Source organism: Manis javanica, chromosome 10 (assembly GCF_040802235.1).
Source record: "Manis javanica isolate MJ-LG chromosome 10, MJ_LKY, whole genome shotgun sequence".
NCBI classification, from domain to species: domain Eukaryota; kingdom Metazoa; phylum Chordata; class Mammalia; order Pholidota; family Manidae; genus Manis; species Manis javanica.
This window is the reverse complement of record NC_133165.1, coordinates 98,704,580-98,728,640: the sequence shown is the minus strand read 5'-3', so window position 1 is coordinate 98,728,640 and position 24,061 is coordinate 98,704,580. Positions and strand designations below refer to the sequence as shown.

General features: G+C 37.7%; 1 protein-coding gene across 17 annotated transcripts in view; it reads left to right on the top strand.

Annotated features, from left to right (window-relative positions):
* ANKS1B (ankyrin repeat and sterile alpha motif domain containing 1B) overlaps positions 1-24,061 on the top strand; it is a 995,298-nt gene that overhangs the window by 670,408 nt on the left and 300,829 nt on the right. For all 17 annotated transcript variants that reach the window (XM_073213673.1, XM_073213674.1, XM_073213669.1 and 14 more), the window contains one exon: positions 14,503-14,601. In XM_073213673.1, coding sequence (XP_073069774.1) covers positions 14,503-14,601 — 99 coding nt within the window. The remainder of the gene's footprint in view (positions 1-14,502; positions 14,602-24,061) is intronic.

Below are 24,061 nucleotides of genomic sequence, written 5' to 3'. Positions count from 1 at the left end.
TCCATTGGCACTTAGCGTAAAATCAAAGTCTTTATGAGTATCTGTAAGGTCCTCCATTATCTGAGCCCTGTTTCCCTCTCCAAAGTCCTCTCACCCCTCAGTCACTAAGTTCTGGTCTTACTAACCTCAGTCTGTTCCTGGAAATGTGCCTGGCCCTTTCTACACCTCAGTGCCTTTGCACCTGCTGTTCTTTTACCCAGAATGCCCTTCTAATGGCTCTTCTCATGGTTCGGTGGCTCCTTCTAATCCCTCATGTCTCAATTTACATGTCACCTTCTCAGTGAGACTTCCCTGACCAGTCTTTTAACATAAGTCTCCTGTGCAGTTATTTTTTTTTTTTGCCATAATGCTGTATTAATTTCCTTTACAGCAAATTTTGTTAGCTGTGTGAACTGGAGCAGATTGTTAGCTTTTGTGTGTCTTCAGTTCTTTGTTTGTAAATAGGGTAATAATTGTACCAACCTTAGGGTTTTTGTGAACAATAAACAAGGTAAAACACTTGGCATATATAAAACTTGCTAAATAATAATTACTTAGATTATTTTTTATTTGGTTATTTTCCTATTTTCCCCACTGGACTGTAAACTCCAAAAGTAAAGGTACCTTGTCTGTCTTGTTGTCAGTGTGTCCCAAGACTTAGCCCACTGTCTGGCACATAGTAAGTGCACAGAAAATATTAGTCAAAAAATAAATGAATGAGTGGCAGGTCCTATCTCTGTGGTAGATGTGACTCTGGACTAGACTCTGCCAGCTCATTCCCAGCATTCAGTGGCCTCTTCTCTAAGGCTGCCATACTTAAATAAAAATACACAATCCCAGATAAATTGGAATTTCTGTATTTTATCTGGCAACCCTACTTCCCTCATTTCCACCTTCACCCTTAATAAGCACCACTTTCTCTCTCCCTCCCTCCCTCCCTGCCTTTCTCCTCCTCTTTGCTTCTCTCCTCTTTAGTTTATTTGGCTATTTCTGAATACAGTGCTCAACATCAGGAGACCCCCAGTCCTTAAATCTAGAGATGTCTGTTCCTCGACAACAACCATCTCTTTGATGGATTCCTGAGTCAGTCGCCTTCATGGCTGGTCTGCCAGTTCCCAGAGGACTAAATTATCCACCTTCACCAGCACAGCCTCCATCAGCCTGGAGAGCCTTCTCAAGGGACTGCCCCTGACACTGTCTTCTCTGAATTCAGAACACGTTAAGCTAGGGACACAACTATTCTTAATCTCTTCCCAGACTGCCTCTACCTTATTAATTCATTTTCAGACATTCCCCACACCCCAAATCCTGCCTTTGAAGGACACCTGAAGGGAAGACACCCAAACAGAGCCCTGACCCTAAGGACTTCACTGCCTCTTACTAGCTCTTCTGTGTCTTCAATCTTTGTTTGTAAACGAGGGTAATAATTGTACCAACCTCAGGCTTGTTGTGAGCAATAAACAAAGTACAGCACTTGGTATATATAAGTAATACTTTTATTATTTTTGTTTGGTTATTTTCCTGTTTTCCCCACTGGCTATAAACTCTGAAAGTAGAGGTACCTTGCCTGTCCTGTTGTCAATGTATCGGAGAGTCTGAGAAGACCACACAGAAGAGCTGGGAAATGGCAAATGGCACCACACTTCTATTTCATACCTTCGAGCCTACTCCCCATTCAGAATATGGCAAAGTACTTTCTGGCTTTGGCCAAAATGCTGAGGGTCACTTGTATCAACATGCTTGGCTCTAGATTGCACAAATATAGTTGGAAGGAGGGATGACCATTTAACTTTCAAAAGGAAAATAATGTATTTGGGAAAAAAATGTGTTGGAGAAGCCATGGCAGTCACTCTTACGGTCTGTCTGTATATGCGTAAGGCTCTCTGCGAAAATAGGGCCATGGGAGTTACTTGACAGTATTGCACATCTGCTGACTAGAATCTCCACCCAGAAAATGTCCCCTACTAAACATCCGGTTCTCTTTCTGTAGTGAAGGAAGCCTGAGCATCTAGTCCAAGAGAAGAGAACACTGGCCCCAGGTCCATCATATACTACCTGGAGGAACTTAGCTAAATTCCTTCACTGCTCTGAGACTCAGTTCCCTTGTCTACAAAATTAAGATCCTATTGCTTATCTTAAAGGATTGTTGCAAGGTTTATAAGCAAGGTGGGCAAAGTGTCTGGTATTCAGTGAATGCTTAATGGCTGGTAGTTAGCATGAATCATTGCAGGCACTTCTTCCTGCATCATAGTATATGGCTGTGTTTGCCCTGCCCAGAAGCAAGTTCTTTTTGCTTCTCCCAACAGGAGCCCTCCTACTTGGGGCTCTGGATCATTGGTGAGATACCATTTGCAAGAGGAGCCTGTTGTAAATACAAAGGGGCCGCGTTCCTCTTGTGTTAAGAGCAGGGTGTCCAAAGTAACCTAAATTCTGCTCACTTTTCTCTTCTGAAGCTCTGGGAACTACTCAGCATATTAGATAGAAGAACAAAACTCAGATACCTGCCAAGATTATGTACAGCCTACTCAAGAAAAATAAATTTTTTTAACTTCACAGCTTGTGATTGGAAAAGGACACAGGACAGCTGTTAGCTGTTTTCCTTTATCTCTGCTTTTGGCCTGTTCTCCTAATAGCTCTCCTGTCACCGTCTGCAGCGCAGTGGGAGCTAAAAGAGTAGGACTGAGGTGTCCCCCAGCCCTACCCCCACCCCTGCTCAGACTCAGCTGCTGGGAAAGACCATTTACCACATTTGACATCCACCCTACCCCATTGGGGATGATGCAACCCAGCTAGGGAAGTTAAAGCTTTGCAGTGGGAAATGTTTAGACTAGAAAACCCCCAGGTCCCTGCCAACTCTGATTCCATGATTCAGTGAACAGAAAGGACTGGAGCAAAGGAAGGAAGAATAGGTCAGACAGCTTTCCAAATGCTCTTCTATATACAGGGATTCACTGTTGCGTAAATACTGTAAAATCAAATATAAAATATGTTGGAGCACATCTTTCAAATGTGAGTTTCATGAAGCTCTAAAGTAAAATGCAAATGGTTTAGGTCTAGCACAGTTTTTTTACTGAACCTTTTCTCTCCCACACTACTGGTGGCAGTACTAGGTAATAGTTATGAGAGTGGTCCCTGACAAAGAACTCAGTAAGTGTGCGAATGTCCTTATGCTAACTTACACCAACTGCTATTAGTGTGAAAACTGGAAAAAGACAAGGTGTACATAAGCTTTATATATTCATGTTCATGTATCTAAAAGAGGTAAGAACATACAAATGAGTTTTATTCACATTGGCTTTTCTTCTTGTGGGAGTTATAAATTAACATCCATAAACGTGAAATGAGCCAGGAGGAGAAAGACAAATAGCATACGATTTCACTTATTTGTGAAATATAAAAACAAAGCAAAACAGAATGAACATCAGTAGACTCACAGACACTGAGAAGTGACTAGTGGTTACCATGGGGAAGGTGGGTGGGTGGCTAGGTTCAGGGGGATAAAGGGACACAAAAAAATTCTCAATCATATTATAAATTGGTCATGGGGATAGCAGTGCAGCATGGAGAATATAGTCAATGATTTTGTAACATCTTCCTATGCTGATGGATAGTAAGTACGCTAGTGGGGGTGAGGATTAAATAATATGGATAACTGTTAAACCATTGTGTTGTGTATTTGAAACCAATATAATATTGTGTATCAATAGTACTTCAATTTTAAAAAAAAAGAAAAATAATAAATAGACTTCTTCTCTTGAAACTATGAAGTTTTTTACCAAGACAGTACAAATTGCTATACAAATGACTTTGTAGTCTTTTATGAATATACATAATTCTAAATCTACATGAACACATGTTTCAAATGAATCAATTGTAATTTATGATATCACCAAACCTTGCTCAATATTTTAACAAATTACTTACCTGATTACTTAAATTCTTTTCTCCTTCTGTAGCTTCAGAACAAATATTTCGAAGGGGAAATAAACTTGAAAAATAAAGATGAAAAAACACAAAACAGCATAAAACTCAATATAATCAACTTTGCTGTTAAATACTAATGTTAAAAAATACATCCAAGGTATAATTTATTTATTGAAATATATAACTTACATATACAAGATGCTCTCTAACTTATTGCTCACTGAGATAACACTTATTTGAATCAATACATGTGGTCTGAGGAATCTCAAAAACTTTCTAGATAAGCTAAAAACATGAAAATTTAGTTCAGTTGTGAATGAGAAATTCCACTGTGGTAGACAGAATATGTTCAAATAGAGGACTCAGGTAGAGAGGTAAAAAATACACCATAAAATTTTCTTCCACTGTCATTAGTATGAGAGAGGGAATTAAAATTGGAAGATGCACATCATTATCTGATCACTTCTGGTAACCCATGTTTCTGCCTGATAAACTAAATAAAGCTTTGGTGCAACATTGATAGGGGAATTATAAATCTGGTGTTTATCACAGTAGTTATTATCATAATTGTGCAGAAAACACATCCATTGTGTTTACTTATAAATCAGTATCAAATTGACCCAAAGCCTTTATAGAAGCCTTGAGGTAGCATTTTTCCAAGAAATTATATATAGTTTTATGTTCCCATGTCATTTATTTTATAAAATATACTAAAAATAAACTACATGTTTTTCCACTTCTGAGTTTGCAAGATCTTGGTGTCATTCTAGTATGCAGAGAGTATATTTTAAGTATTTAAGGCCATACAAGTTGTGGAGAAAAATCTAGTTAGTCGTAGATCAAAATATATTCTCTCCTATCAACAGTGTCCTTTTAATTTTTTTAGTCTTCAACTGAAGAGATCGAGCTTAAGCTTATATTGAGAAGAAACCAATTCTCTATGGTCCTTAAATATGTTTCCCTCACATTTTACATATTATGCAAAACAACAACTTTTCGAGCTGGAGTTTTAAGAGACCAGAAGCAATCAGAAGAGATATATTTGGGAGAGACGGTTTCAACAAATGGCTGTTCTGATTCTAATGGAGCATTAGGCACAAAACACTGCTTTTTATTCTCTTTCATCATCTTATTAGTTTATCACAGCTGAAAAATCTAATATATAAGATATTCTCCTCACGGTCAGCGAAACTTCAGCTTTCAACTCTCAGTGCATGAAACATTATTTTTCTTCATTCTATGATTTAAGAAAGCAATAAAAAAACCCTGGATTAGACATCTCTTGTCAATAGATGAACAGCTGTTCTGAAAACTCCTTGGGCCTCTGATCCTTCTAATAGTAAGTCATTAATTAAACAACTTTATCTACTGATTATTATTCCCTAAACACCTGTGCATTGTACCTGGTAGCGTGCTAAGAAAACAGTAAATAATTTCTCAACTGGCCTTGTCATTTAATAGCATATGTTTCTAGCCCCAAAATAAAGAAACACTAATGAAAGTATAACCAGTCACTAATTTGTTTTAATAGCTGAAAAATCAGAAGAGAATTTGCTAAAGACCCTAAATGTAATGTTTATGAACATTGACTGAGAGGGACATCGATTTATATCCTGAGCATGATTCATGAGTTTTTTTTGTTTTTGTTTTTTTTGGTATCATTAATCTACAATTACATGAGGAACATGATGTTCACTAGGCTCCCCCCTTCACCAAGTCCGCCCCACAAACCCTATTACAGTCACTGTCCATCAGCGTAGTAAGATGCTGTAGAGTCACTACTTGTCTTCTCTGTGTTGCACAGCCTCCCCGTGCCCCCCCTACATTATACATGCTAATCATAGTGCCCCCTTTCTTTTTCTCCCTCCTTCCCCTTCCCTTCCTACCCATCCTCTCCTGTCCCTTTCCCTTTGGTAACTGTTAGTCCTTTCTTGGGTTCTGTGAGTCTGCTGCTGTTTTGTTCCTTCAGTTTTTTCTTTGTTCTTATACTCCACATATGAGTAAAATCATTTGGTACTTGTCTTTCTCTGCCTGGCTTATTTCACTGAGCATAACACCCTCTAACTCCATCCATGTTGTTGCAAATGGTAGGATTTGTTTTCTTCTTATGGCTGAATAATATTCCATTGTGTATATGTACCACATCTTCTTTATCCATTCATCTACTGATGGACACTTAGGTTGCTTCCATTTCTTGGCTATTGTAAATAGTGCTGCGATAAACATAGGGGTGCATCTGTCTTTTTCAAACTGGGCTACTGCATTCGTAGGGTAAATTCCTAGGAGTGGAATTCCTGGGTCAAATGGTGTTTCTATTTTGAGCTTTTTGAGGAACCTCCATACTGCTTTCCACAATGGTTGGACTAATTTACATTCCCACCAGCAGTGTAGGAGGGTTCCCCTTTCTCCACAACCCCCTTGTTGTTTGTCTTTTGGATGGTGGTGATCCTTACTGATATGAGTTGATATTTCATTGTGGTTTTAATTTGCATTTCTCTGATGACTAGCGATGTGGAGCATCTTTTCATGTGTATCTGTTGGCCATCTGAATTTCTTCTTTAGAGAACTGTCTGTTCAGCTCCTCCGCCCATTTTTCAATTGGATTATTTGCTTTTTGTTTGTTGAGGTGCATGAGCTCTTTATATATTTTGGATGTCAAGCCTTTATCAGATCTGTCATTTATGAATATATTCTCCCGTACTGTAAGATGCCTTTTTGTTCTATTGATGGTGTCCTTTGCTGTACAGAAGCTTTTCAGCTTGATATAGTCCTACTTGTTCATTTTTGCTTTTGTTTCCCTTGCCCAGGGAGATTTGTTCATGAAGAAGTTGCTCATGTTTATGTCCAAGAGATTTTTGTCTATGTTTTTTTCTAAGAGTTTTATGGTTTTATGACTTACATTCAGGGCTTTGATCCATTTTGAATTTACTTTTGTGTATGGGGTTAGACATCCAGTTTCATTCTCTTACATGTAGCTGTCCAGTTTTGCCAAAACCAGCTGTTGAGGAGGCTGTCATTTCCCCATTGTATGTCCATGGTTCTTTTATCATATATTAATTGACTATATATGCTTGGGTTAATGTCTGGAGTCTCTATTCTGTTTCACTGGTCTGTGGGTCTGTTCTTGTGCCAGTACCAAATTGTCTTGATTACTGTGGCTTTGTAGTAGAGCTTGAAGTTCATGAGTATTTTTGACTTCCTGTTTTGATTCCCTGTGACATCCCCATTTTTTGCCCCATCTGTGTGATTCAACTACAGTTTCCACATCTTTACCTGCAGAGAAGCACTGTGTAAAAGAGCTTTCTATGATGATGGAAATGTTCAATATTGGTATTGTCCCATACTATAACCACCAGTCGCATGTGGCCAATGAATCCTTGAAATCAGGATTAAAAAGGATCAAGTAGATAGGACAGTTGAGAGGTCATTCTTAACATTTGGCAGAGAAATTCTAAGCAGTTAATGGGGGGCAAAAGTTTATTGTGGTGGATGAAGAGTAAATGGGAGATAAGGAAGTAGTGTCAGCATGTGTGTGGGAGAAATGGGAAGATGGAGCATGCAGAAGATGCACAAAACGGAGCTCTGACAGTTACATGAACATGGGTGCAGGAGCACGGAATCTAGAGTTTATGTTCAGCTTTTACTGAGGAAAAAAAAATGGAGATAAGATGAGATTTTCTAAAACTTACTGAAGGCAAATGATTGTGTGAGAATAAACTTCAGCTCCGAAGGAAGAACAGAAATGTTTGTGGTCCTTAATGGTGCAACTGTTACCCAAACGACATGGTTAGTAGTAAGGTTTGAAACATTTTATTTTTCTCTGAAAAAGTGTAAGAATGCATAATACTACAAAAATAAGATATTCTATCCCTTTTTAAATAAGGTCTTTTATAAGTTCCTAGTACTGAGACTGATTTGTCAAACAAATGTGTTCTTGTACCCGTCTATAGAATTACTTCTTACAGCTAACTTCAGGTTTCAAGTTCTGAAACGCTAAAATGTAATTTCAAATTGTACAATCTGTATGTATATATATGTATATAATGATGCTAATTAAAAGTTGGACATGACAGAAATCATAGCATTTAGAACTGAATGGGTGTTCATTAAACTGCTTCATTGTATGGGTGAGGACCATAAGGCCTAGAAATAATACATGACTTAACCAAGTTTACCCAGACAAGACTCAGATCCAGGTCTTAAACATTAAGCCCAGTGTTGTTTTGAAAAAAAGACTGGCTAGATGATGCACCAGGATATTTTTGGTAACCATATATGTTACAATATGAGGGAAAATAGAAAATTTCTAATAGTATACCTCATTAAGGACAGTGAATCCTTTTCTTTGCACTACTACAATTAGTACCATTTCCTCTTGGGCACATTCTCACCCTGTGCTTCCCATAATTTTCACCCACTTTTCAAAAGTGTTTAGTAATTATTCCACATGCTAGGAAATTTGACCCAAAGAGAAGATGTGTAATTTCCCTGCAATTCTTCTAAAAGATTCTTTCCTTACTGAAGATAGAGAAGACAGGATATGGTGGTCTAGAGGATGAACAGTGGTCTTTAAGGATTTAATTCTTAAAATCATTTCAGTTTTCAAACACTGTCATCAAGCTTTAGGATTACCTATGGTAGCTAATTCAGACTATAGGATCCTGGTATGTTTTGCATATGTACAAAGAAACCAGGTTCTGTATTTTACCTTAGCTGAAGTTTGGGTTGGTAATTTAGCCCATTGAAAACTTGGTAATGGTCTAACACCTAGATGAAAGAAGTGTTTTTATTTTTGTTTTTTAGAGCCTTTTAACTCCTTTTGGAAAATGCTTCTAAGAGTGAAAGTCAAATGCAGGATGGAATCACATATCCTGCCCATGGCACTCTGGTCCATTTCTGAAAATAATAATGCTTTCTCAAAATGAAGTAATTTATATTCTTGGCATGCTCTATTGTATGCACTGACTAACTTCTTGAGAGCAATGTTTCCTGTGGCATATTGCCAAAACTAGCTTTATTTGTTTTTCATTAGGCTTTTCATTATCATGCTGCTGTATACCTGGATCATTCTGCCTCCTTTGAGACAACCAGGGTGGCTTAAGCTAAGGAATGATACTATGGGTGGGTGGAATGTTTTTGTCCAGTGAATGCCCATTTTAAACCCCTAGATATGGTACAATTCTAATGGCTTTAATCTTTTTAAGAACACTCAATTATCCACTTATAATGTAGCCTGATATTAAATTGTTTACATCCATCTATTCTGTCCCTATCCAGGGTAAGACATTAGTCTCACTTTGCACCACAGTAGACTAGCCCATCTCCTTTATTATTTCAGGAAAAGGCGTCATGATCCACCCCTGTTGCCCAAGCCTGGGACCAATGTGTATTCTGCATTTCTTCATCATTCCATGCATTTAATTGCCACACCAAACTTCTTGATTGTTTTCAAACCCACCCACTTCTTTCTGTCTCCCATGTCTAGTTCCTTAGTCTAAGTCCACAGGAACAACGTCAGTAGCCTCCCTACGGTCTGAGGATTGACCTTTCCAGTTGATATTCTTTTGCTTTTAATGTCTATCAGTACCCATCGCTCTCCCTAAACAGGTGTTCTGTAAATTCTATTCATAAGTGTTTTTGTGTTGCACATTAATAGGACAGAGTTTGATTTGTCCAGAAAAGTAGTCATTTGCATTCTTGAACTTCTCTATAGACTCCTCAATTTAAAGGGAAACTCTAGCTTACCAAGACTTTATACCAAAAGACTAAAATTTAGGGACAAAATAAGCAATCTGTAATTTTCTGTATTTGAATATTAATCAGAGATCTAAAAAAATTATTGAAATCAAAATTTCAGGACTAGACTGGGCCTTGGCGATCATGTGGCTTGCTTTATCGTTTTTAGGTAAGGAAATTGAGACCCAACCACAGAAACCAAATTGATCTATCTGAACTTGAAATATCATCATGTAACTCCTTTTCTTAAAATCTGTCTCTGGCTCCCCATTATGGTCAGGACGAAGTCTAAATTCCTCAGCATTGTGTATAACATCCATAGTCTGGCCTCTGCTTACCTTCCCAGCCTTACTTCTTGCTCCTCTTCCCGACTTATCCCAGAACTCAAATCTTCCAAGTACACTATGTTCTTTCTTACAAGACAGGAAGTTGCATATAATTTCCCCTTTGTTCTTCCTCTTTGAGTCTAAGTCCTAACCATCCTCCAGATATCTGATTAGACATCATCTCCTCTGAACACATATCCCACACCCCTCTGGGCTCCCAAGCATGTGTCACCCACCATCCCAGCACATTTCCACAGCACTCTAACTGCCTTTGCACAGTCTCTTTCCATCACTGAACTGGAAGGAATAGACAGCTGTGGGCAGGGACCTGCATCTTATGCAGTGTTCTATCCCCACATCTTTTTTTAAAATCAAAGTATCATTGTATACAATCTTATATTCGTTTCATGTATACAACAGAGTGGCTTACCAGTTACTCATTTTATTAAATCCTTACCCCCACAAGTGCAGTTACTGTCTGTCAATATAGGAAGATGTTACAGAATCACTGGCTTTATTCTCCATGCTGTACTTCCATTCCTGTTATCAACTTACATTATTCTTCAGAATATTTGTGACTCTTTATTCCCTGTCACCCTTCCCACCCAGCAACCTAACTCCTCTCCCATGGTAACTACCAGTCACTTACCAGTATCTGTGAGTGTACTGCTACTTTGTTCACTTTGTTTTGTTTTTAGATTCTACAAATGAGTGAAATCACATGATACTTGTTTTTCTCCACCTGGCTTATTTCACTGAGCTCTATAATACCCTCTAGCTCCATCCATGTTGTTGCAAATGGTAGGATTTCTTTTCTTTTTATGGCTGAAAAATATTCCATTGTGTATACATACAACATATTCTCTATCCATTCGTTACTGATGGACATTTTGGTCACTTGGTCGCTTCCATATCTGGGCTATTGTAAATAATGCAGCAATAAACATAGGGGTGCATATATCTTTTTGAATCAGGGATTTTGTTTCCTTTGGGTAAATCCCTAGAAGTGGAATTAATGCATCATATGATATATCTGTTTTTAGTTTTTTGAGGAACCTCCGTACTGCTTTCCATAGTGGCTGTACCAATTGACATTCCCACCAACAGTGTAGAAGGGTTCCCATTTCTCCACATCCTTGCCAATACTTGTTATTTCTTGTCTTTTGAATACTGGCCATTCTAAGTGGTGTGAGGTGGTATCTCATTGTGGTTTTGATTTGCGTTTCCCTGATGAATATCGATGTGGAGCACCCTTTAATGTGCCTGTTGGCCATCTGTATTTCTTCTATGGAAGTTGTCTGTTCAGGTCCTCTGCCCACTTTTTAATTGGGGTTATTTGCTTTTATTGGTGTTGAGGCATATGAGTTCTTTATATATTTTAGATGTTAACCCATTATCAGATAAATCATTTATTAATGTATTCCCCCATACTGTAGGTTGCCTTTTTGTTCTGTTGATGGTGTCCTTTGTTATACAGAGCTTTTTAGTTTAATGTAGTCCCACTAGTTCATTTTTTATTTTGTTTCCGTTGCCTGGGGAGATGTGTCCAGAAGAAAATTACTCATGCTTATATTCAAGAGATTTTTGCCTATGTTTTCTTCTAAGTGATTTATGATTTCATGTCTTACATTTAGATCTTTAATCCATTTTGAGTTTACCTTTATGTACAAAGTTAGACAGTAATCCAGTTTTGTTCTCTTGCATGTAGCTCTCCAGTTCTCCCAAAACCAGCTATTGAAGAGGCTGTCTTTTCCCGATTTTCTATTCACAGCCAGCTCCTTTACCACATATTAATTATGCATGAGTTTATATCTGGGCTCTCTATTCTGTTCCATTCATCTATGAGTCTGTTCTTGTGCCAGTTCCATCCTGTTTTGATGATTGTAGTTTCATAGAATAGCTTTAAGTCAGGGACCTAATACCCCCAGGTTTGTTCTTTCTCAAGGATTGCTTTGGCTATTCAGAGGTCTTCTATGGTTCCAGATGAATTTTATGATTATTTGCTCTAGTTCATTGAAAAATGTCATTGATATTTTAATAGGGACTTCATTGGATTGATAAATCACTTAGGACAGGATAGCCATTTTGACAATACTAATTTTTCCTATCCATGAACATGGGATATTTGTGTCTTCTTTGATTTCTTTGTGTCCATTTATTTGTGTCTTCTTTAATTTCTCTCATCAGTGTCTTATAGTTTTCAGAGTGCAGAATGCTTACCTCCTTGGTTAGGTTTTTTATTATTAGGTATTTTATTCTTTTTGATGCCATTGTGAATGGAATTGTTTTCCTGATTCCTCTTTCTGCTAGTGCATTGTTAGCATATAGGAATGCAACAGATTTCTGTGTATTAACTTTGTATCCTGCAACTTTGCTGAATCCAACTATTAGTTTTTATAGTTTATTGGTGAAGTGTATTTAGGGTTTTCTATTTATAGTATCATGTCATCTGTAAATAGTGACAGTTTTACTTCTTCCTTACCAATTTGTGTGTCTTTTATCTCTTTATCTTGTCTGAATGCCATGGCTAGAACCTCCAGTACTATGTTGAATAAAAGTGGTAAGAGTGAACATCCTTATCTTGTTTCTGATCATACAGGAAAAGCTTTCAACTTTTCACCATTGAGTATGATATTAGTTATGGGTTTGTCATATATGGCCTTTATTATGTTTAGTGGTATGTTCCCTCTATGCCCATTTTGTTGAGAGTTTTTATCATGAATGGATGTTTAATTTTGTCAGTTGCTTTTTCAGCAGCTATTGAGAAAATCATATGGTTTTTATCCTTATTTTTGTTAATATGGTGCATCACATTGATTGGTTTATGAATATTATACCATCTTTGCATCCCTGGAATAAATCCCACTTGGTTGTGATGGAGGATCCTTTTCATGTATTTTTGAATTCAGTTTGCTAATATTTTGTTGAGGATTTTTGCATCTATGTTCATCAGTGATATCTGTCTATAGTTTTCTCTTTTTGTGGTGTCTTTGTCTGGTTTTCATAATGTAGTGATGCTGCCCTTATAGAATGAATTCAGAAGTATTCCCTCCTTTTCTACTTTTTGGACTTCTTTAAGAAGGATGGGTATTAGCTCTTCTTGAAACGTTTTACATAATTCAGCTGTGAAGTCATCTGTTCCTGAGTTTTTGTTTATTTAGAGTCTTTTTTACTACCAATTCAGTTTCATCACTGGTAATTGGTCTGTTCAGATTTTGTTTCTTCCTGGGTCAGTCTTGGAAGGTTGTGCCTTTCTAGGAATTTGTCCATTTCTTCAGGTTGTCCAATTTATTGGCATATAATTTTTCATAGAATTCTCTAATAATTCTTTGTATTTCCGTGATGTCAACTGTAACCATTCCTTTTTTGTTTCTGATTTTATTTTTGTCCTCTCTTTTTTTCTTGATAAGTCTGGCTAGGAGTTTGTCTATTTTGTTTATCTTCTCAAAGCACCAGTTCTTGGTTTCACTGATTTTTTTTTTCCTCCTGTTTTATTCTTCTCTATTTTATTTATGATCTCTATTGTGTCCCTCCTATTAACTTTGGGTTTCATTTGTACTTCTTTTTCTAGTTTCTTTAGTTGAGTGTTTAGACTTTTTATTTGGGATTGTTCTTCTTTCTTGTGGTAAGCCTGTATTGCTAAGCACCTCCCTCTTAGAACCACTTTTATGGCATCTGACATATTTTGAACTGTTGTATTTTTGTTTTCATTTGTCTCCATGTATTGCTTGATTTCTTCTTTGATTTGTTTATTGATCCATTGATTATTTAGAAGTATGTTGTTTAGCCTCCATGTGTTTGTGATTTTGGGGGATTTTTGTATACTTTATTTTTCATTCCATACCATTGTGGTCTGAAAAGATGCTTGATACAATTTTAAGTTTTTTAAATTTCTTGAGGCTCTTTTTCTGTCCTAGTATGTGATCCATTCTGGAGAACATTCCATGTATACTTGAGAAAAATGTGTATCCTGCTGCTTTTGGGGGGCGTGTTCTGTAGATATGTGTTAAGTCCATCTGATCTAGAGTGTGTATCCCCACATCTTGATCAGATGTCTGGCATTCAACATTTTACGATTAATTATTAATCTCACTTTTAACCTCCCCAGCATGCTTCAATTTTTCCATCAGCTCTCCTTTCAAAAAAAAACTCCTGTTTTTAGAGGAAAATAATCTAATTGATTAATTCACATCACCATACAGATCACTGATGATCCTTAATGGCAACTCTTCCTGGAAGCATTTACATTTTTATAGGAACAGAGTTTGATGTCACAGGAATGAATCCCCAATGCAGATAATCCAGCCATAAATATTAAGCCATGAGAGTGTTTATGAGGGAAAGGAAGCATTCCTTGAACCTTCAGCTTAGTCCCACAGGTGACCTGCTGTGCTCTCACCCTCACAGAATGACTTTATGTTTTTGTTTATTAAAATCAGATCACTTGTTGGTTTGTTCACCCTGTGTTAAGTAAATCATTATTTACCCATAATAAAAATGCATAATTTAACTTGTAACATTTCTGGTTTTATTTCAGGGGAGCAATGTTATGGAAGATCAAGATTTGTTGGAAATTGGAATCCTTAATTCTGGGCACAGACAAAGAATTCTACAGGCAATCCAGCTCCTTCCAAAGGTAGGCAAGGCTTTATTACTGTAGACCTAAGTACAGTCCCAGTAGTTTTAAGTCTAGATGTGCAAAAGGTATTAGAATTTAGAACAACATTTCTGTATATTGTTGCAACTCCCAAAAGCAGGTCTTCTTGGGCCCAACTAAACATTCAGACTCACAAAACTCCTAGGGCCATGCTAGGCTTTAGAGTAACCTAGAAGAATGTAATGTATACAGGAAACACCCCTGGCCAGCGGGGCAGCTTCAGAGTTTCTCCTTAGTGGAAGTCCTTTTATCAGTGTAAACATCAGTCCAGGACTTCTGGCCAACAGCTCAGGTATAAGAAGACAAGATCAGTATTTAGAGGGTGTAGAATGTTCCTAGATAAAAAGTTCCATCTCCCATAAGAGGCAATATCTCTTGTAACAACTCCATAGATTTCACCTCTGGGAACAAAGGACCTGCGTAATTATAGGACTTATCACTCAGGGAAGTCCAAAGTATTATCTCCCCATAAGGTATTTATAGTTCATGTATGAATCCTCCCAGTCCAGGTGCAATTTGCCAACTAGACATTATTTTAACTGTAAGCAGTGTGTTGCCTAGCAACAGCGTTGATCTTAAGTTACCAAATAAGGTTTCATAGGAGCCTAAAGCAAGAGGTAGAATCTGAGGACTGGTCTTCAAGATGCATAGGATTTTAATTGATAAGGAGAGGGAGAGGCATTTCAGAGACCAGCAGGAACCATACAGATACAGGTACAGTCCAAGCAACAAATTGCCAGAAGTATTAGGGTAATAATGATAGAGTATAATTTAAAATCCAATGGGAGTTGTACAACAATGTGAATGTACTTAATGCCACTAAACTGTACACTTTAAAATGATTAAGGTAGTAAAGTTTATGTTTTGCTAACCACCACAAGTTTTTAAATAATATTTAAAGGGAAGAGGAAATCCAATATGGTTAAAACAATTGGATCATGGAGAGTTTAGTCAGAGACAAAGAAGAAAAAGGAGGTTGTGTCAATTTGTGTCGGGCTAAGAAATTTAAAATTTGTTCTTTAGGCACTTGGGAATAGACATTACTGGACTGCTTTAGGCCAGTTAATTCTGGAAGCAGTACACAATGGGAATTAGAAGGACAGAAAACTGAAGGTGGGTCATCCAGTTGGGAAAAGATTCAAGGAGCAAGATTGGAGGCAGGGTTGCAGATGAAAAGTAATAGCTACAGCTCGATATATGAGCTTATCATATGTTTGTATTCTCTTCTGTTCTTTTCCTTTCTAAGGAGGCTCTAATTTCTCCTCAGAATGGGAAGGATAAATATTAACCACTGTTTCCAAGGAAGTGATCTGATGAAATTTGCCAACTGACAGTGAACTGAGTTTCTACTGATAGAAACTTAACATTTTTGCAAATTCAAGGACAGTCAAGCATATAAAGAAATTTAATCATGCAATTTTCTACATTAAAAGGAAAAGAATAAAGGGTCTTTAAAACTAATTCTTATAAGAGCATTTCTCTACCTCTGTACCTTCTTAAGTATCTTCTATTTCTGTATCTTTACTTAAAATACTACTCATTTAGAAAGTTTTTTTCTTATTCTCTGAAAGATCTTTCTGCACTGCTGTATCCTCAACACCTAGCCCAGCCCATGGTAGGCACTCAATAAGTCAATGAATGGCTCCTCCTTGTCACAGTGCTGCCCATCACTTCCTTTGTGAAACTTCCCCTAAAGTGGAACCACTTCTTACCACCTTGGTAATTATCACCCTAGTTTAAACCAAGCACCTCTAACTCAACTATGACATTAGATTCCAGTCTGTCATCCCTAGACTAGACTACAGTAGGTTACGCACTGGTCCTCTTTACCCTGGACAATTCATATATACTTTCTTCCCTATCCTACTAACCTTTCTTACCATTGTACGAATGAATTTCCATCCAGCATCCAGGATGATCCTCCTACAATGTAAATCAGGTCCTACAATACCCTGCTTAAAATCTCCAATGGATTCCCTTCTCACTGAGAATAAAATCCTTATCTTGGCCTACAAAAGGCAATAGGACGTGGCCCCTTCCCACCCTATAACCTCATTTTTCACTCTCTCCTCCTATACTCTGTCATGTTCTTTTTGTTCCAGAGCATGCTAAGCTCATTTTTGTCTCAAGGCCTTTCCATATTGGTCTCTCTACCTGGAAAAGTTTTTATTCAGATCTTTGTACACTTGTTTCTATACATCATCAAATCTCTACACAGCTTTCATTTCCTCGCAGAGGCCTTTATGACCTCAAAGTCATGCCCCTTGCACTCTACCACTGTCCTTCATATTGTTCTGCTTTAGTTTCTCCATAGCACTGAAGCACTCCAAGTAACCTGAAGTTACATTATTTATTTGTTTGTTTTCTTCCTTATTTTCCATCTCTCCTCTAGGATGCAAGGTCCATGAGCTCAAGCACCTTAGCTGTCTTTCCCCCTTCTATATACCTAGGCCCTAGAGAAAGGCAAATCACATCACAGATGGTTCAAAAATATTTATGAAGAGAAAGAATACACTGCTCTCTCTTTCCTTTGAGATTTGGTGGCCCTATGCCTGCTCTGTCTGAAGGTATTAATAATATATTCTAACACTTCTACATTATGCATCCTGAGGGCAGACATTGTCATGTCCATCCTTAAACTTCCCAATGTACCAATGTACTTAGTTTAGTCCATGCACATTAAAAGAAAGAGAGAATCAGTGATTGAGTGAATATTTTCCTCACGTGTTATTTCAATATGAATTTTTAAAATCAAATTTTAGGAAATGTGCCTCGATTTCAAGATACATCTATAATCGTGTGCATGCCACTTGTTAATGAGAAATAAAAGAACCTGCACTCAGAATTATATGGTGAATAAATGAAGTGTTTATTTCTATGACAGAATATCATTCCCATTAGAGAAAACAGTATAATAGAAACAATACAAAATTAAGTATCTATTAAGAGGCTGATGCAAAAGTGCTTACTTTGCTACCAAATGAGTAGAGAATATACAAAAGCATCCAAACACATGTTCAGCAGCACAAACAGAATGTTATAATGCTACAGATTGATGCTTTGCCTTCTTAGGTAATGAGCCTAATCTTCAGATGGCTAATTCTGTAATTTTACTGCCAGCACATTCATTTGCATTCACTCAAACTTTGCACTGCCAGAAAATGGACAAAATGTCTCTTCATTTTGTTTATGCAATTTTGGTCTTCAGAATATTTGTGTTCTTCATCTGTTGTGAAAAATATTCCATGACTGCTACCTGAGATACTTTAGTTAACATATTGTGTTTTAGAATTGGTGAGATGGTTCCTAAACAGAGGAAAGGTAGTTTGCAAAGTGCAATTTTGATCTGTTAGCACACTTTAAAGCATGTTTTTCATGCTTTATTTGTATTTGTTGTTTCATGTTTCAAATACAAAAATGTATTGCTTTGGTAAGAATGGGTTTTCTGTAATATACCCTTTTAATACTGAAGTATTCACCAGTGCTAAGGTCTGCATATTCTCAAGTACATTTGATACATGGAACACATAGAATACATCCCATGTATTCTCAGCATGGACATCTTTAGACTAGTAATCTTATTAATTCCTCTCTTCCATTCGCTTTTTCCCTCTGTCTCTTGCAATGCTTGACCTCAAGTAACACAGCTTAATTATCCATTTTCACCCGGCATCCATTTCCCTCACCAACCCCAACTCAACCTCTTATTAGGCCTACAAGTTTGCCAGGACTTCGGAAGATCCTTTTCTCTTTTCCAGAAAGGAAACAAACCAAAAGTTCCATGAAAAGATGGCTAATTTTGTGCTCTCCTTGAAATTGTAAGTGCATTGGACTTTCTCTGTTCCCAAGACATGAGGAAATTATTTGTAACTCATAATTTGCCTTTTCCCACGTAAGAATTCCATGTGGCTAAATCTTTGGATAAACCTCTAAAATCCTTTTGAAAGGGCATAAGGTCTTTTGTCCTTTGATAATGTAACATCTGGAGGTCAAGAATTCAAATGATTTTCATTTTAAATGTTTGTAGGACTTATGTCAAGGCCCATATTGTATCTGCTTTTTTAATATCTCTCATCCTGAATTGAAAATGTGTTCCAGCACACCAGCAGCTTTTGTTTCCCTGCTCACTTCTTTTTCAGTATTTCCTTTTCTAATGTCTTCCTGTTTTATGTTATCTTTTGAATTTATTGAATAGTTGTCTATCCTTGCTAATCCCCTTTCCTTTGCTCCCACTCATTCTTCAACTTACTTGAGTCTAACTAGTTCCTCAGCTGCCATTCCACAAAACCAGTCAAAAATTACTAACAGAATGAAACCACTAACCAGAAAAACAAATTCCATAAGCCCCCTTCCACCTTCATCTTGCTTGGCTTCGTTAAATTCTGATACTCTAGTCAACTGTCCACACTGTCTTATGTTGGTCTCCACAGTACCTGATTATCTGCCTGCCTCTCTGATGTTCTTTCTCTTTGCTCATTCTCCTAAGTTAAATGTTGAAATTCCTCAAACCTCAAACTCAAAAATATCTGATGACCAGTAAATGTTATAATTACAGGACTCTTGATCATAGCATAGGTTCTGGAATTCAGTTTTGTTCATTGCTGCCCTACTTCTACTTTACTACATAAGGAACATCTACATTTCAGCTGCCCTTTATTTCTAAGCTCAGTTCAATTTAACCAATATTTGTTGGGCTACATAGTGTCAATTATTTTTTTCACTGAATAGTGCTGAACACCTCTGACTGGATTAAATTACCCTCCTTTCCCATCCTCAATTCGAGATTTTTTTTTTTAAGAACAGTTATCTGTTATCCCAACAGAAAAGTAAGACTCTGGGTTAGTTTATCTATTGCTATGTGACAAATTACCCAAAATATTAGTGGTATGTAAAAACAGCAGTTATTATCTTCTAGCTTCTGTGGGTTAGGAATTCAGGAGCAGCCTAGCTGGGTCCTCTGACTCTAAGTCTCACAGGGCCACAGTCCCCTCAGGACTCAGTGGGAAAGGACCCACTCCCTACCTCGCTCACGTGGCTGTAGGCAGGACTCCATTCCTCAGGGGGTTTTGGACTGAGACCTCAGTGCTGTATGCAAGCTGTTGACTGAAGTCCTCCCTCAGTTCCCTGTCATGCGGGCCTCCAAGAAGCATCTCACAATAGGCACCTGGCTTCAACAGTGGGAACAAGTGAGAGCACAAGGGCTAGCAAGATGGAAGTCTCATACTCTTTTGTGACATCCCATCCTTTCGATATATTCTATTCATTAGAATCAAGTCACTAGATTCAGCCCACGTGGAAGATGTATTTGCACAATGGTGAGAATACCAGGAGGTGGGACCCCTGGGGACCACCTCAGAAGTCTGCCTACTGCAAATACACTTTATAATAATGCACTTCACAGTCTAGTTTCCATGTCTACATTGTGGTTAAACTGGAATAACCTACCAACAACAATCACAAAGGCTTCTTCTATTTCCATGGGCCATTTTCATGGGACCATGACATTCACACTTAAATGATTTAGAAACCACATTTTCAATCACCACTCAAAAAGGGGCCAGATGTCTCTGTTCTGTAGAGTTAGGTATAATGTAGCATGATATGATACAATCATACACAAATTAGAGATCTTGGAGATCTACCAATTGCACATAAAGACTTCATGATATGAACACCACTGATCTGAGTGATATATATAAATCAGTAATGCCATAAAATATTATAAATTTTAAAAGCATGTTCATTCTTCATTGGTGCCTCATTACAAAAGGGAGCATATTTCCACCTCTATTGGGAAAGTGAATTGGCAAGTCTACTGGGCAAAATTTCTAAGGATGTTAGGAAAAAAACACATTTTAAAAAACCAACAAAGCTAGAAAGTATAAGTGACCATTTAACTTTAGGCCTGATTAGAGCAAATAGATAAAGGCAACATTTGACCAAATGTCTCATTATTCCTTAGCCTGGCAATCCACTTGTAAGCAGAGATACAGTGTCAGGGTTTGAGAACTCAAACACTTTTAAAGGAGACGATATGAAGTGGTAGAAACTGTAGCAAGCTGGAGAACACAAACCCTGTCCACTAAAAGTATGGTTTTCTTTCCAAAAACTTCATTAATAAAACAAGGCATTGGGGGCCATATTTAATTATAGTTGTCACTCTGTGACCCCTGTGTCAGAGGAGAAGAGACCTTCTCCAGAAATGAAAGCCCTAATACAGTAGAATCATAGATTATCTTGGAGCTCAAAAGGAGTATTATGAATGTGACATTATCTTGATTTGACTTTCTGTCCAAGACTCCACTGTTTTCAAGGTTCTTAAAATTCAGATGTCTGTTAATTCTAGTCTTTATGATTACTGAAGATGTGTGCAAGCTTTAGAGAAAAAGTATAGAATCAATGTAATTTCTTTAGAAGTCCAGGAAGGAAAATTCAGTCTTATTTTTCTGTCACTTAACAAAATGATAAAAACTCATTCCTATTTCTTCTGCTGTTTTTCAGAAGGGCAATAACAAGATGTAGGCTGCACTCACCGATGCCCTCATGGTACCTTTTGACAGGATAACTTCATCCCCCTTACCATCACTCACTTTTCATCTACCCTCCTTCTTTTTACTTGGATTTCTTTCTTTTCACCAACTGCTCTTAAACTTCATTCCACCCAGTGTTGACCTTCCACCCTGTGGACATCCAGTCAGAGACATACTATACTCTCAAACAGAATCCCATACACGTATGTGCACCGTGATCAAGAGGGCCCTAACCTAAAGTTAACACATGATCATATCCACAGTCTAATTGAGGGTGTAGGATATTCTACTTTCTGTAGGCCTTACTTCTGGTATTCCTAGAGTTCTTTCAAGCTCCATTCAGTTCTGTAAATATCTTATGGTTCTGGAACAGATACGCTCACTTAGATGACTTAGGTCAGTATAAAAGATTATGTGTTTTTCAGGCGAAATGTTGGTGCCACTGGAGAATAGGGAAGGGAGAAATAGCAGCTGACCTTAAGGTGAAAAACGTAGGTAATTTAGAATATGTAAATTCTGAGGTGACAGCAAGTCACCTCTTTCTTATTATTCCTTAGCCTAGAAACCCTGGTGGCCTGCATTTTTCTTGGGTGACCTCCTCCCCCATGCCTCACACTTTCTGTTTACAGGTGGGACCAATAATAGTTTGTTTATCCCAGGCACTCTGAAGGAATGGTCAGTGTTTATAAAGTTCTTTGAAATGACAAAGCCCGGGACATACAAAATACAGATAGCTCTAGCCATCTGGACTGGACAGATAGCCTAAGAACTCCTAGGCGTGAGAGAGGTACAGTCCCAGCCTGCTTACTGATGCTCTGTTCCAAAATTTGTAGGCAGTTTCAGAAAGCTAGAAGGCTGCTGCATTCTTCCTAAGCTAAAGAGGGAGGATTTCTTAATGTTTTATTTTAAATGAATTTATCTTGGAACAACTTATTCTGTAGACCAGAGAGCTGGTACCTAAAAATATCACTTTTATTCATTATCCAACCCCTCCCCCGATATTTACAGAGAAATGGGGAGAAAATCTCAAGCACATAGGTTCTGATCTATTGCCATCCACAACAGCTGTCATCCTTCAGCTTTGAGAAGTTCACCCTCACTAATAAAGAACAAAGGCTCCCTGGGAGTGATGTAGCAACTAGTAGCAAGAGTAAAGGAATTTTAATATTTGAGCGTTTTCTCTTCGTTATATAATTCTTCCAAGAAAATCACCATTTAGAACTGCAGAAGACCTTAAAATATCCAGGTCAGCCTCTCATCTGAGTTGTCTCACAGGCGAGGAAACCAAGACAGTCTTATTATTTGACTTGCCCCAGGGCAGAATGTTTCTTTGTGACAGACCTGAAACTAAATCCCAGGTGTCTGTGCTCATGACAGGCATCTCCTGGGTGAAGACTGTGTTATATCAGAGACCCAAGGCTCTAAGGATGCTTATGTTTTTGTGAGAGAAACTGTGAAAGGACAGGAAAGGACCAAATGGCAAAACACAAGAAAAGGAATTGTTCATAAAATTGGACTTCCTTTTAAGATTCAGGCTTAAAATGCAGTTTTCGCCACCCCCATAGACCTCCCTATGGATGAAACTCCTTTCTCAAGGTAGAAGGGAAGGACTGTGCCAGGATCCCAAAGCCCTGGGGAAGCAGGAAGGAGACAGACATGGACAAGAAGAAAGGCAGACATACACCGTGTTGGTGGTCCAGGGGCCTGTGGGGGGTCAAACCACCTATTAATCCTTAAAGGTGGCCTTAGAGAAGTCTTAACTAACAGTAGGCATTGCTGTTTCAAAGAAGGAAAAGCATAACGGGACAGAGTAAAAGAACTGAAATAATCTTATTTATTTTCTCCTTTAAATTGGATGGAGAGGAAGGAAAGATGGGGAAGATGGAGGGCACTCTCTAGGAGAGAGTAAAGATACATCTTTAGGGCATTAAACTCCATGGAGATGGCATTTTTATAGGAAGCAGCCTGGTGTAATGGTTGGGAACATAGCCAGACTCCCTAAGTTTGAGTTTACCTACTTCATAGGGGTTCTGTGAGAATGTAATGAGTCAGTATTTGTAAAGCACTCAAAATGTATCCTGGCACATCACATATGCTATATTCCTGTTTATCAAATAAATTTTTAAGAGGAATATTGAAAGAGAACCAAAGAAAAAATGAGGTTTCTTCATCCCACTAATTATACCTGCAAATTACTACTCCAGGCATAAACAATAAGGAAAATAAATCTCCATTTTTTTTCATTCATCCAATAGATATTTTATAAATACCTACTGCATGCCAGGTACTGTTATAAATGGAAACAAAACCTACATGTTTACTGTCCTTGTGCAACTTACATTCTAGTGGGGGATGCAGACAAATGAAAGTGAGGATATGTAACTTCAAGCAATGGTAAGTGCTGTGGAGAAATATTAAGCCAGACAATAGACAGACAATGGGGAGGATGGACAAATGTTCTTTAAGTGGATAAACTAGGATTCATACCAGGCAGTTTAACTGAGGTTCTTTACCACCTCACTGTATGGTCTGAGCACTGTGTTTCAAAGCACAATAAGGATGCGAAGGGAATACTGAAATGAGTGAACTAAATAATCCATGTAAGGTGCTTTTAAGGAACTTGGAGTTCATAAACATGAACTCTCTTGAGTTTTTATTTTAACTTAATTTAATCCTAGTTTAGCCACTCACTACTTGTATCACCTTGGGCAAGTTACTTAGATTCTCTAATCCTCAATTTTCTCACCAGTAAAATGGAGGTGATAGCATAGCCCACCACTATACTTTATACCAAATAACTTTAGGTCATTGTCAGTTATAAGTTGAAAAATGCATGTGAAGTGCCTGGCATATTGAAGGATTAAATTAATGTTAGTTATAGCTACTCACATTTGTTCAAAAAATACTTC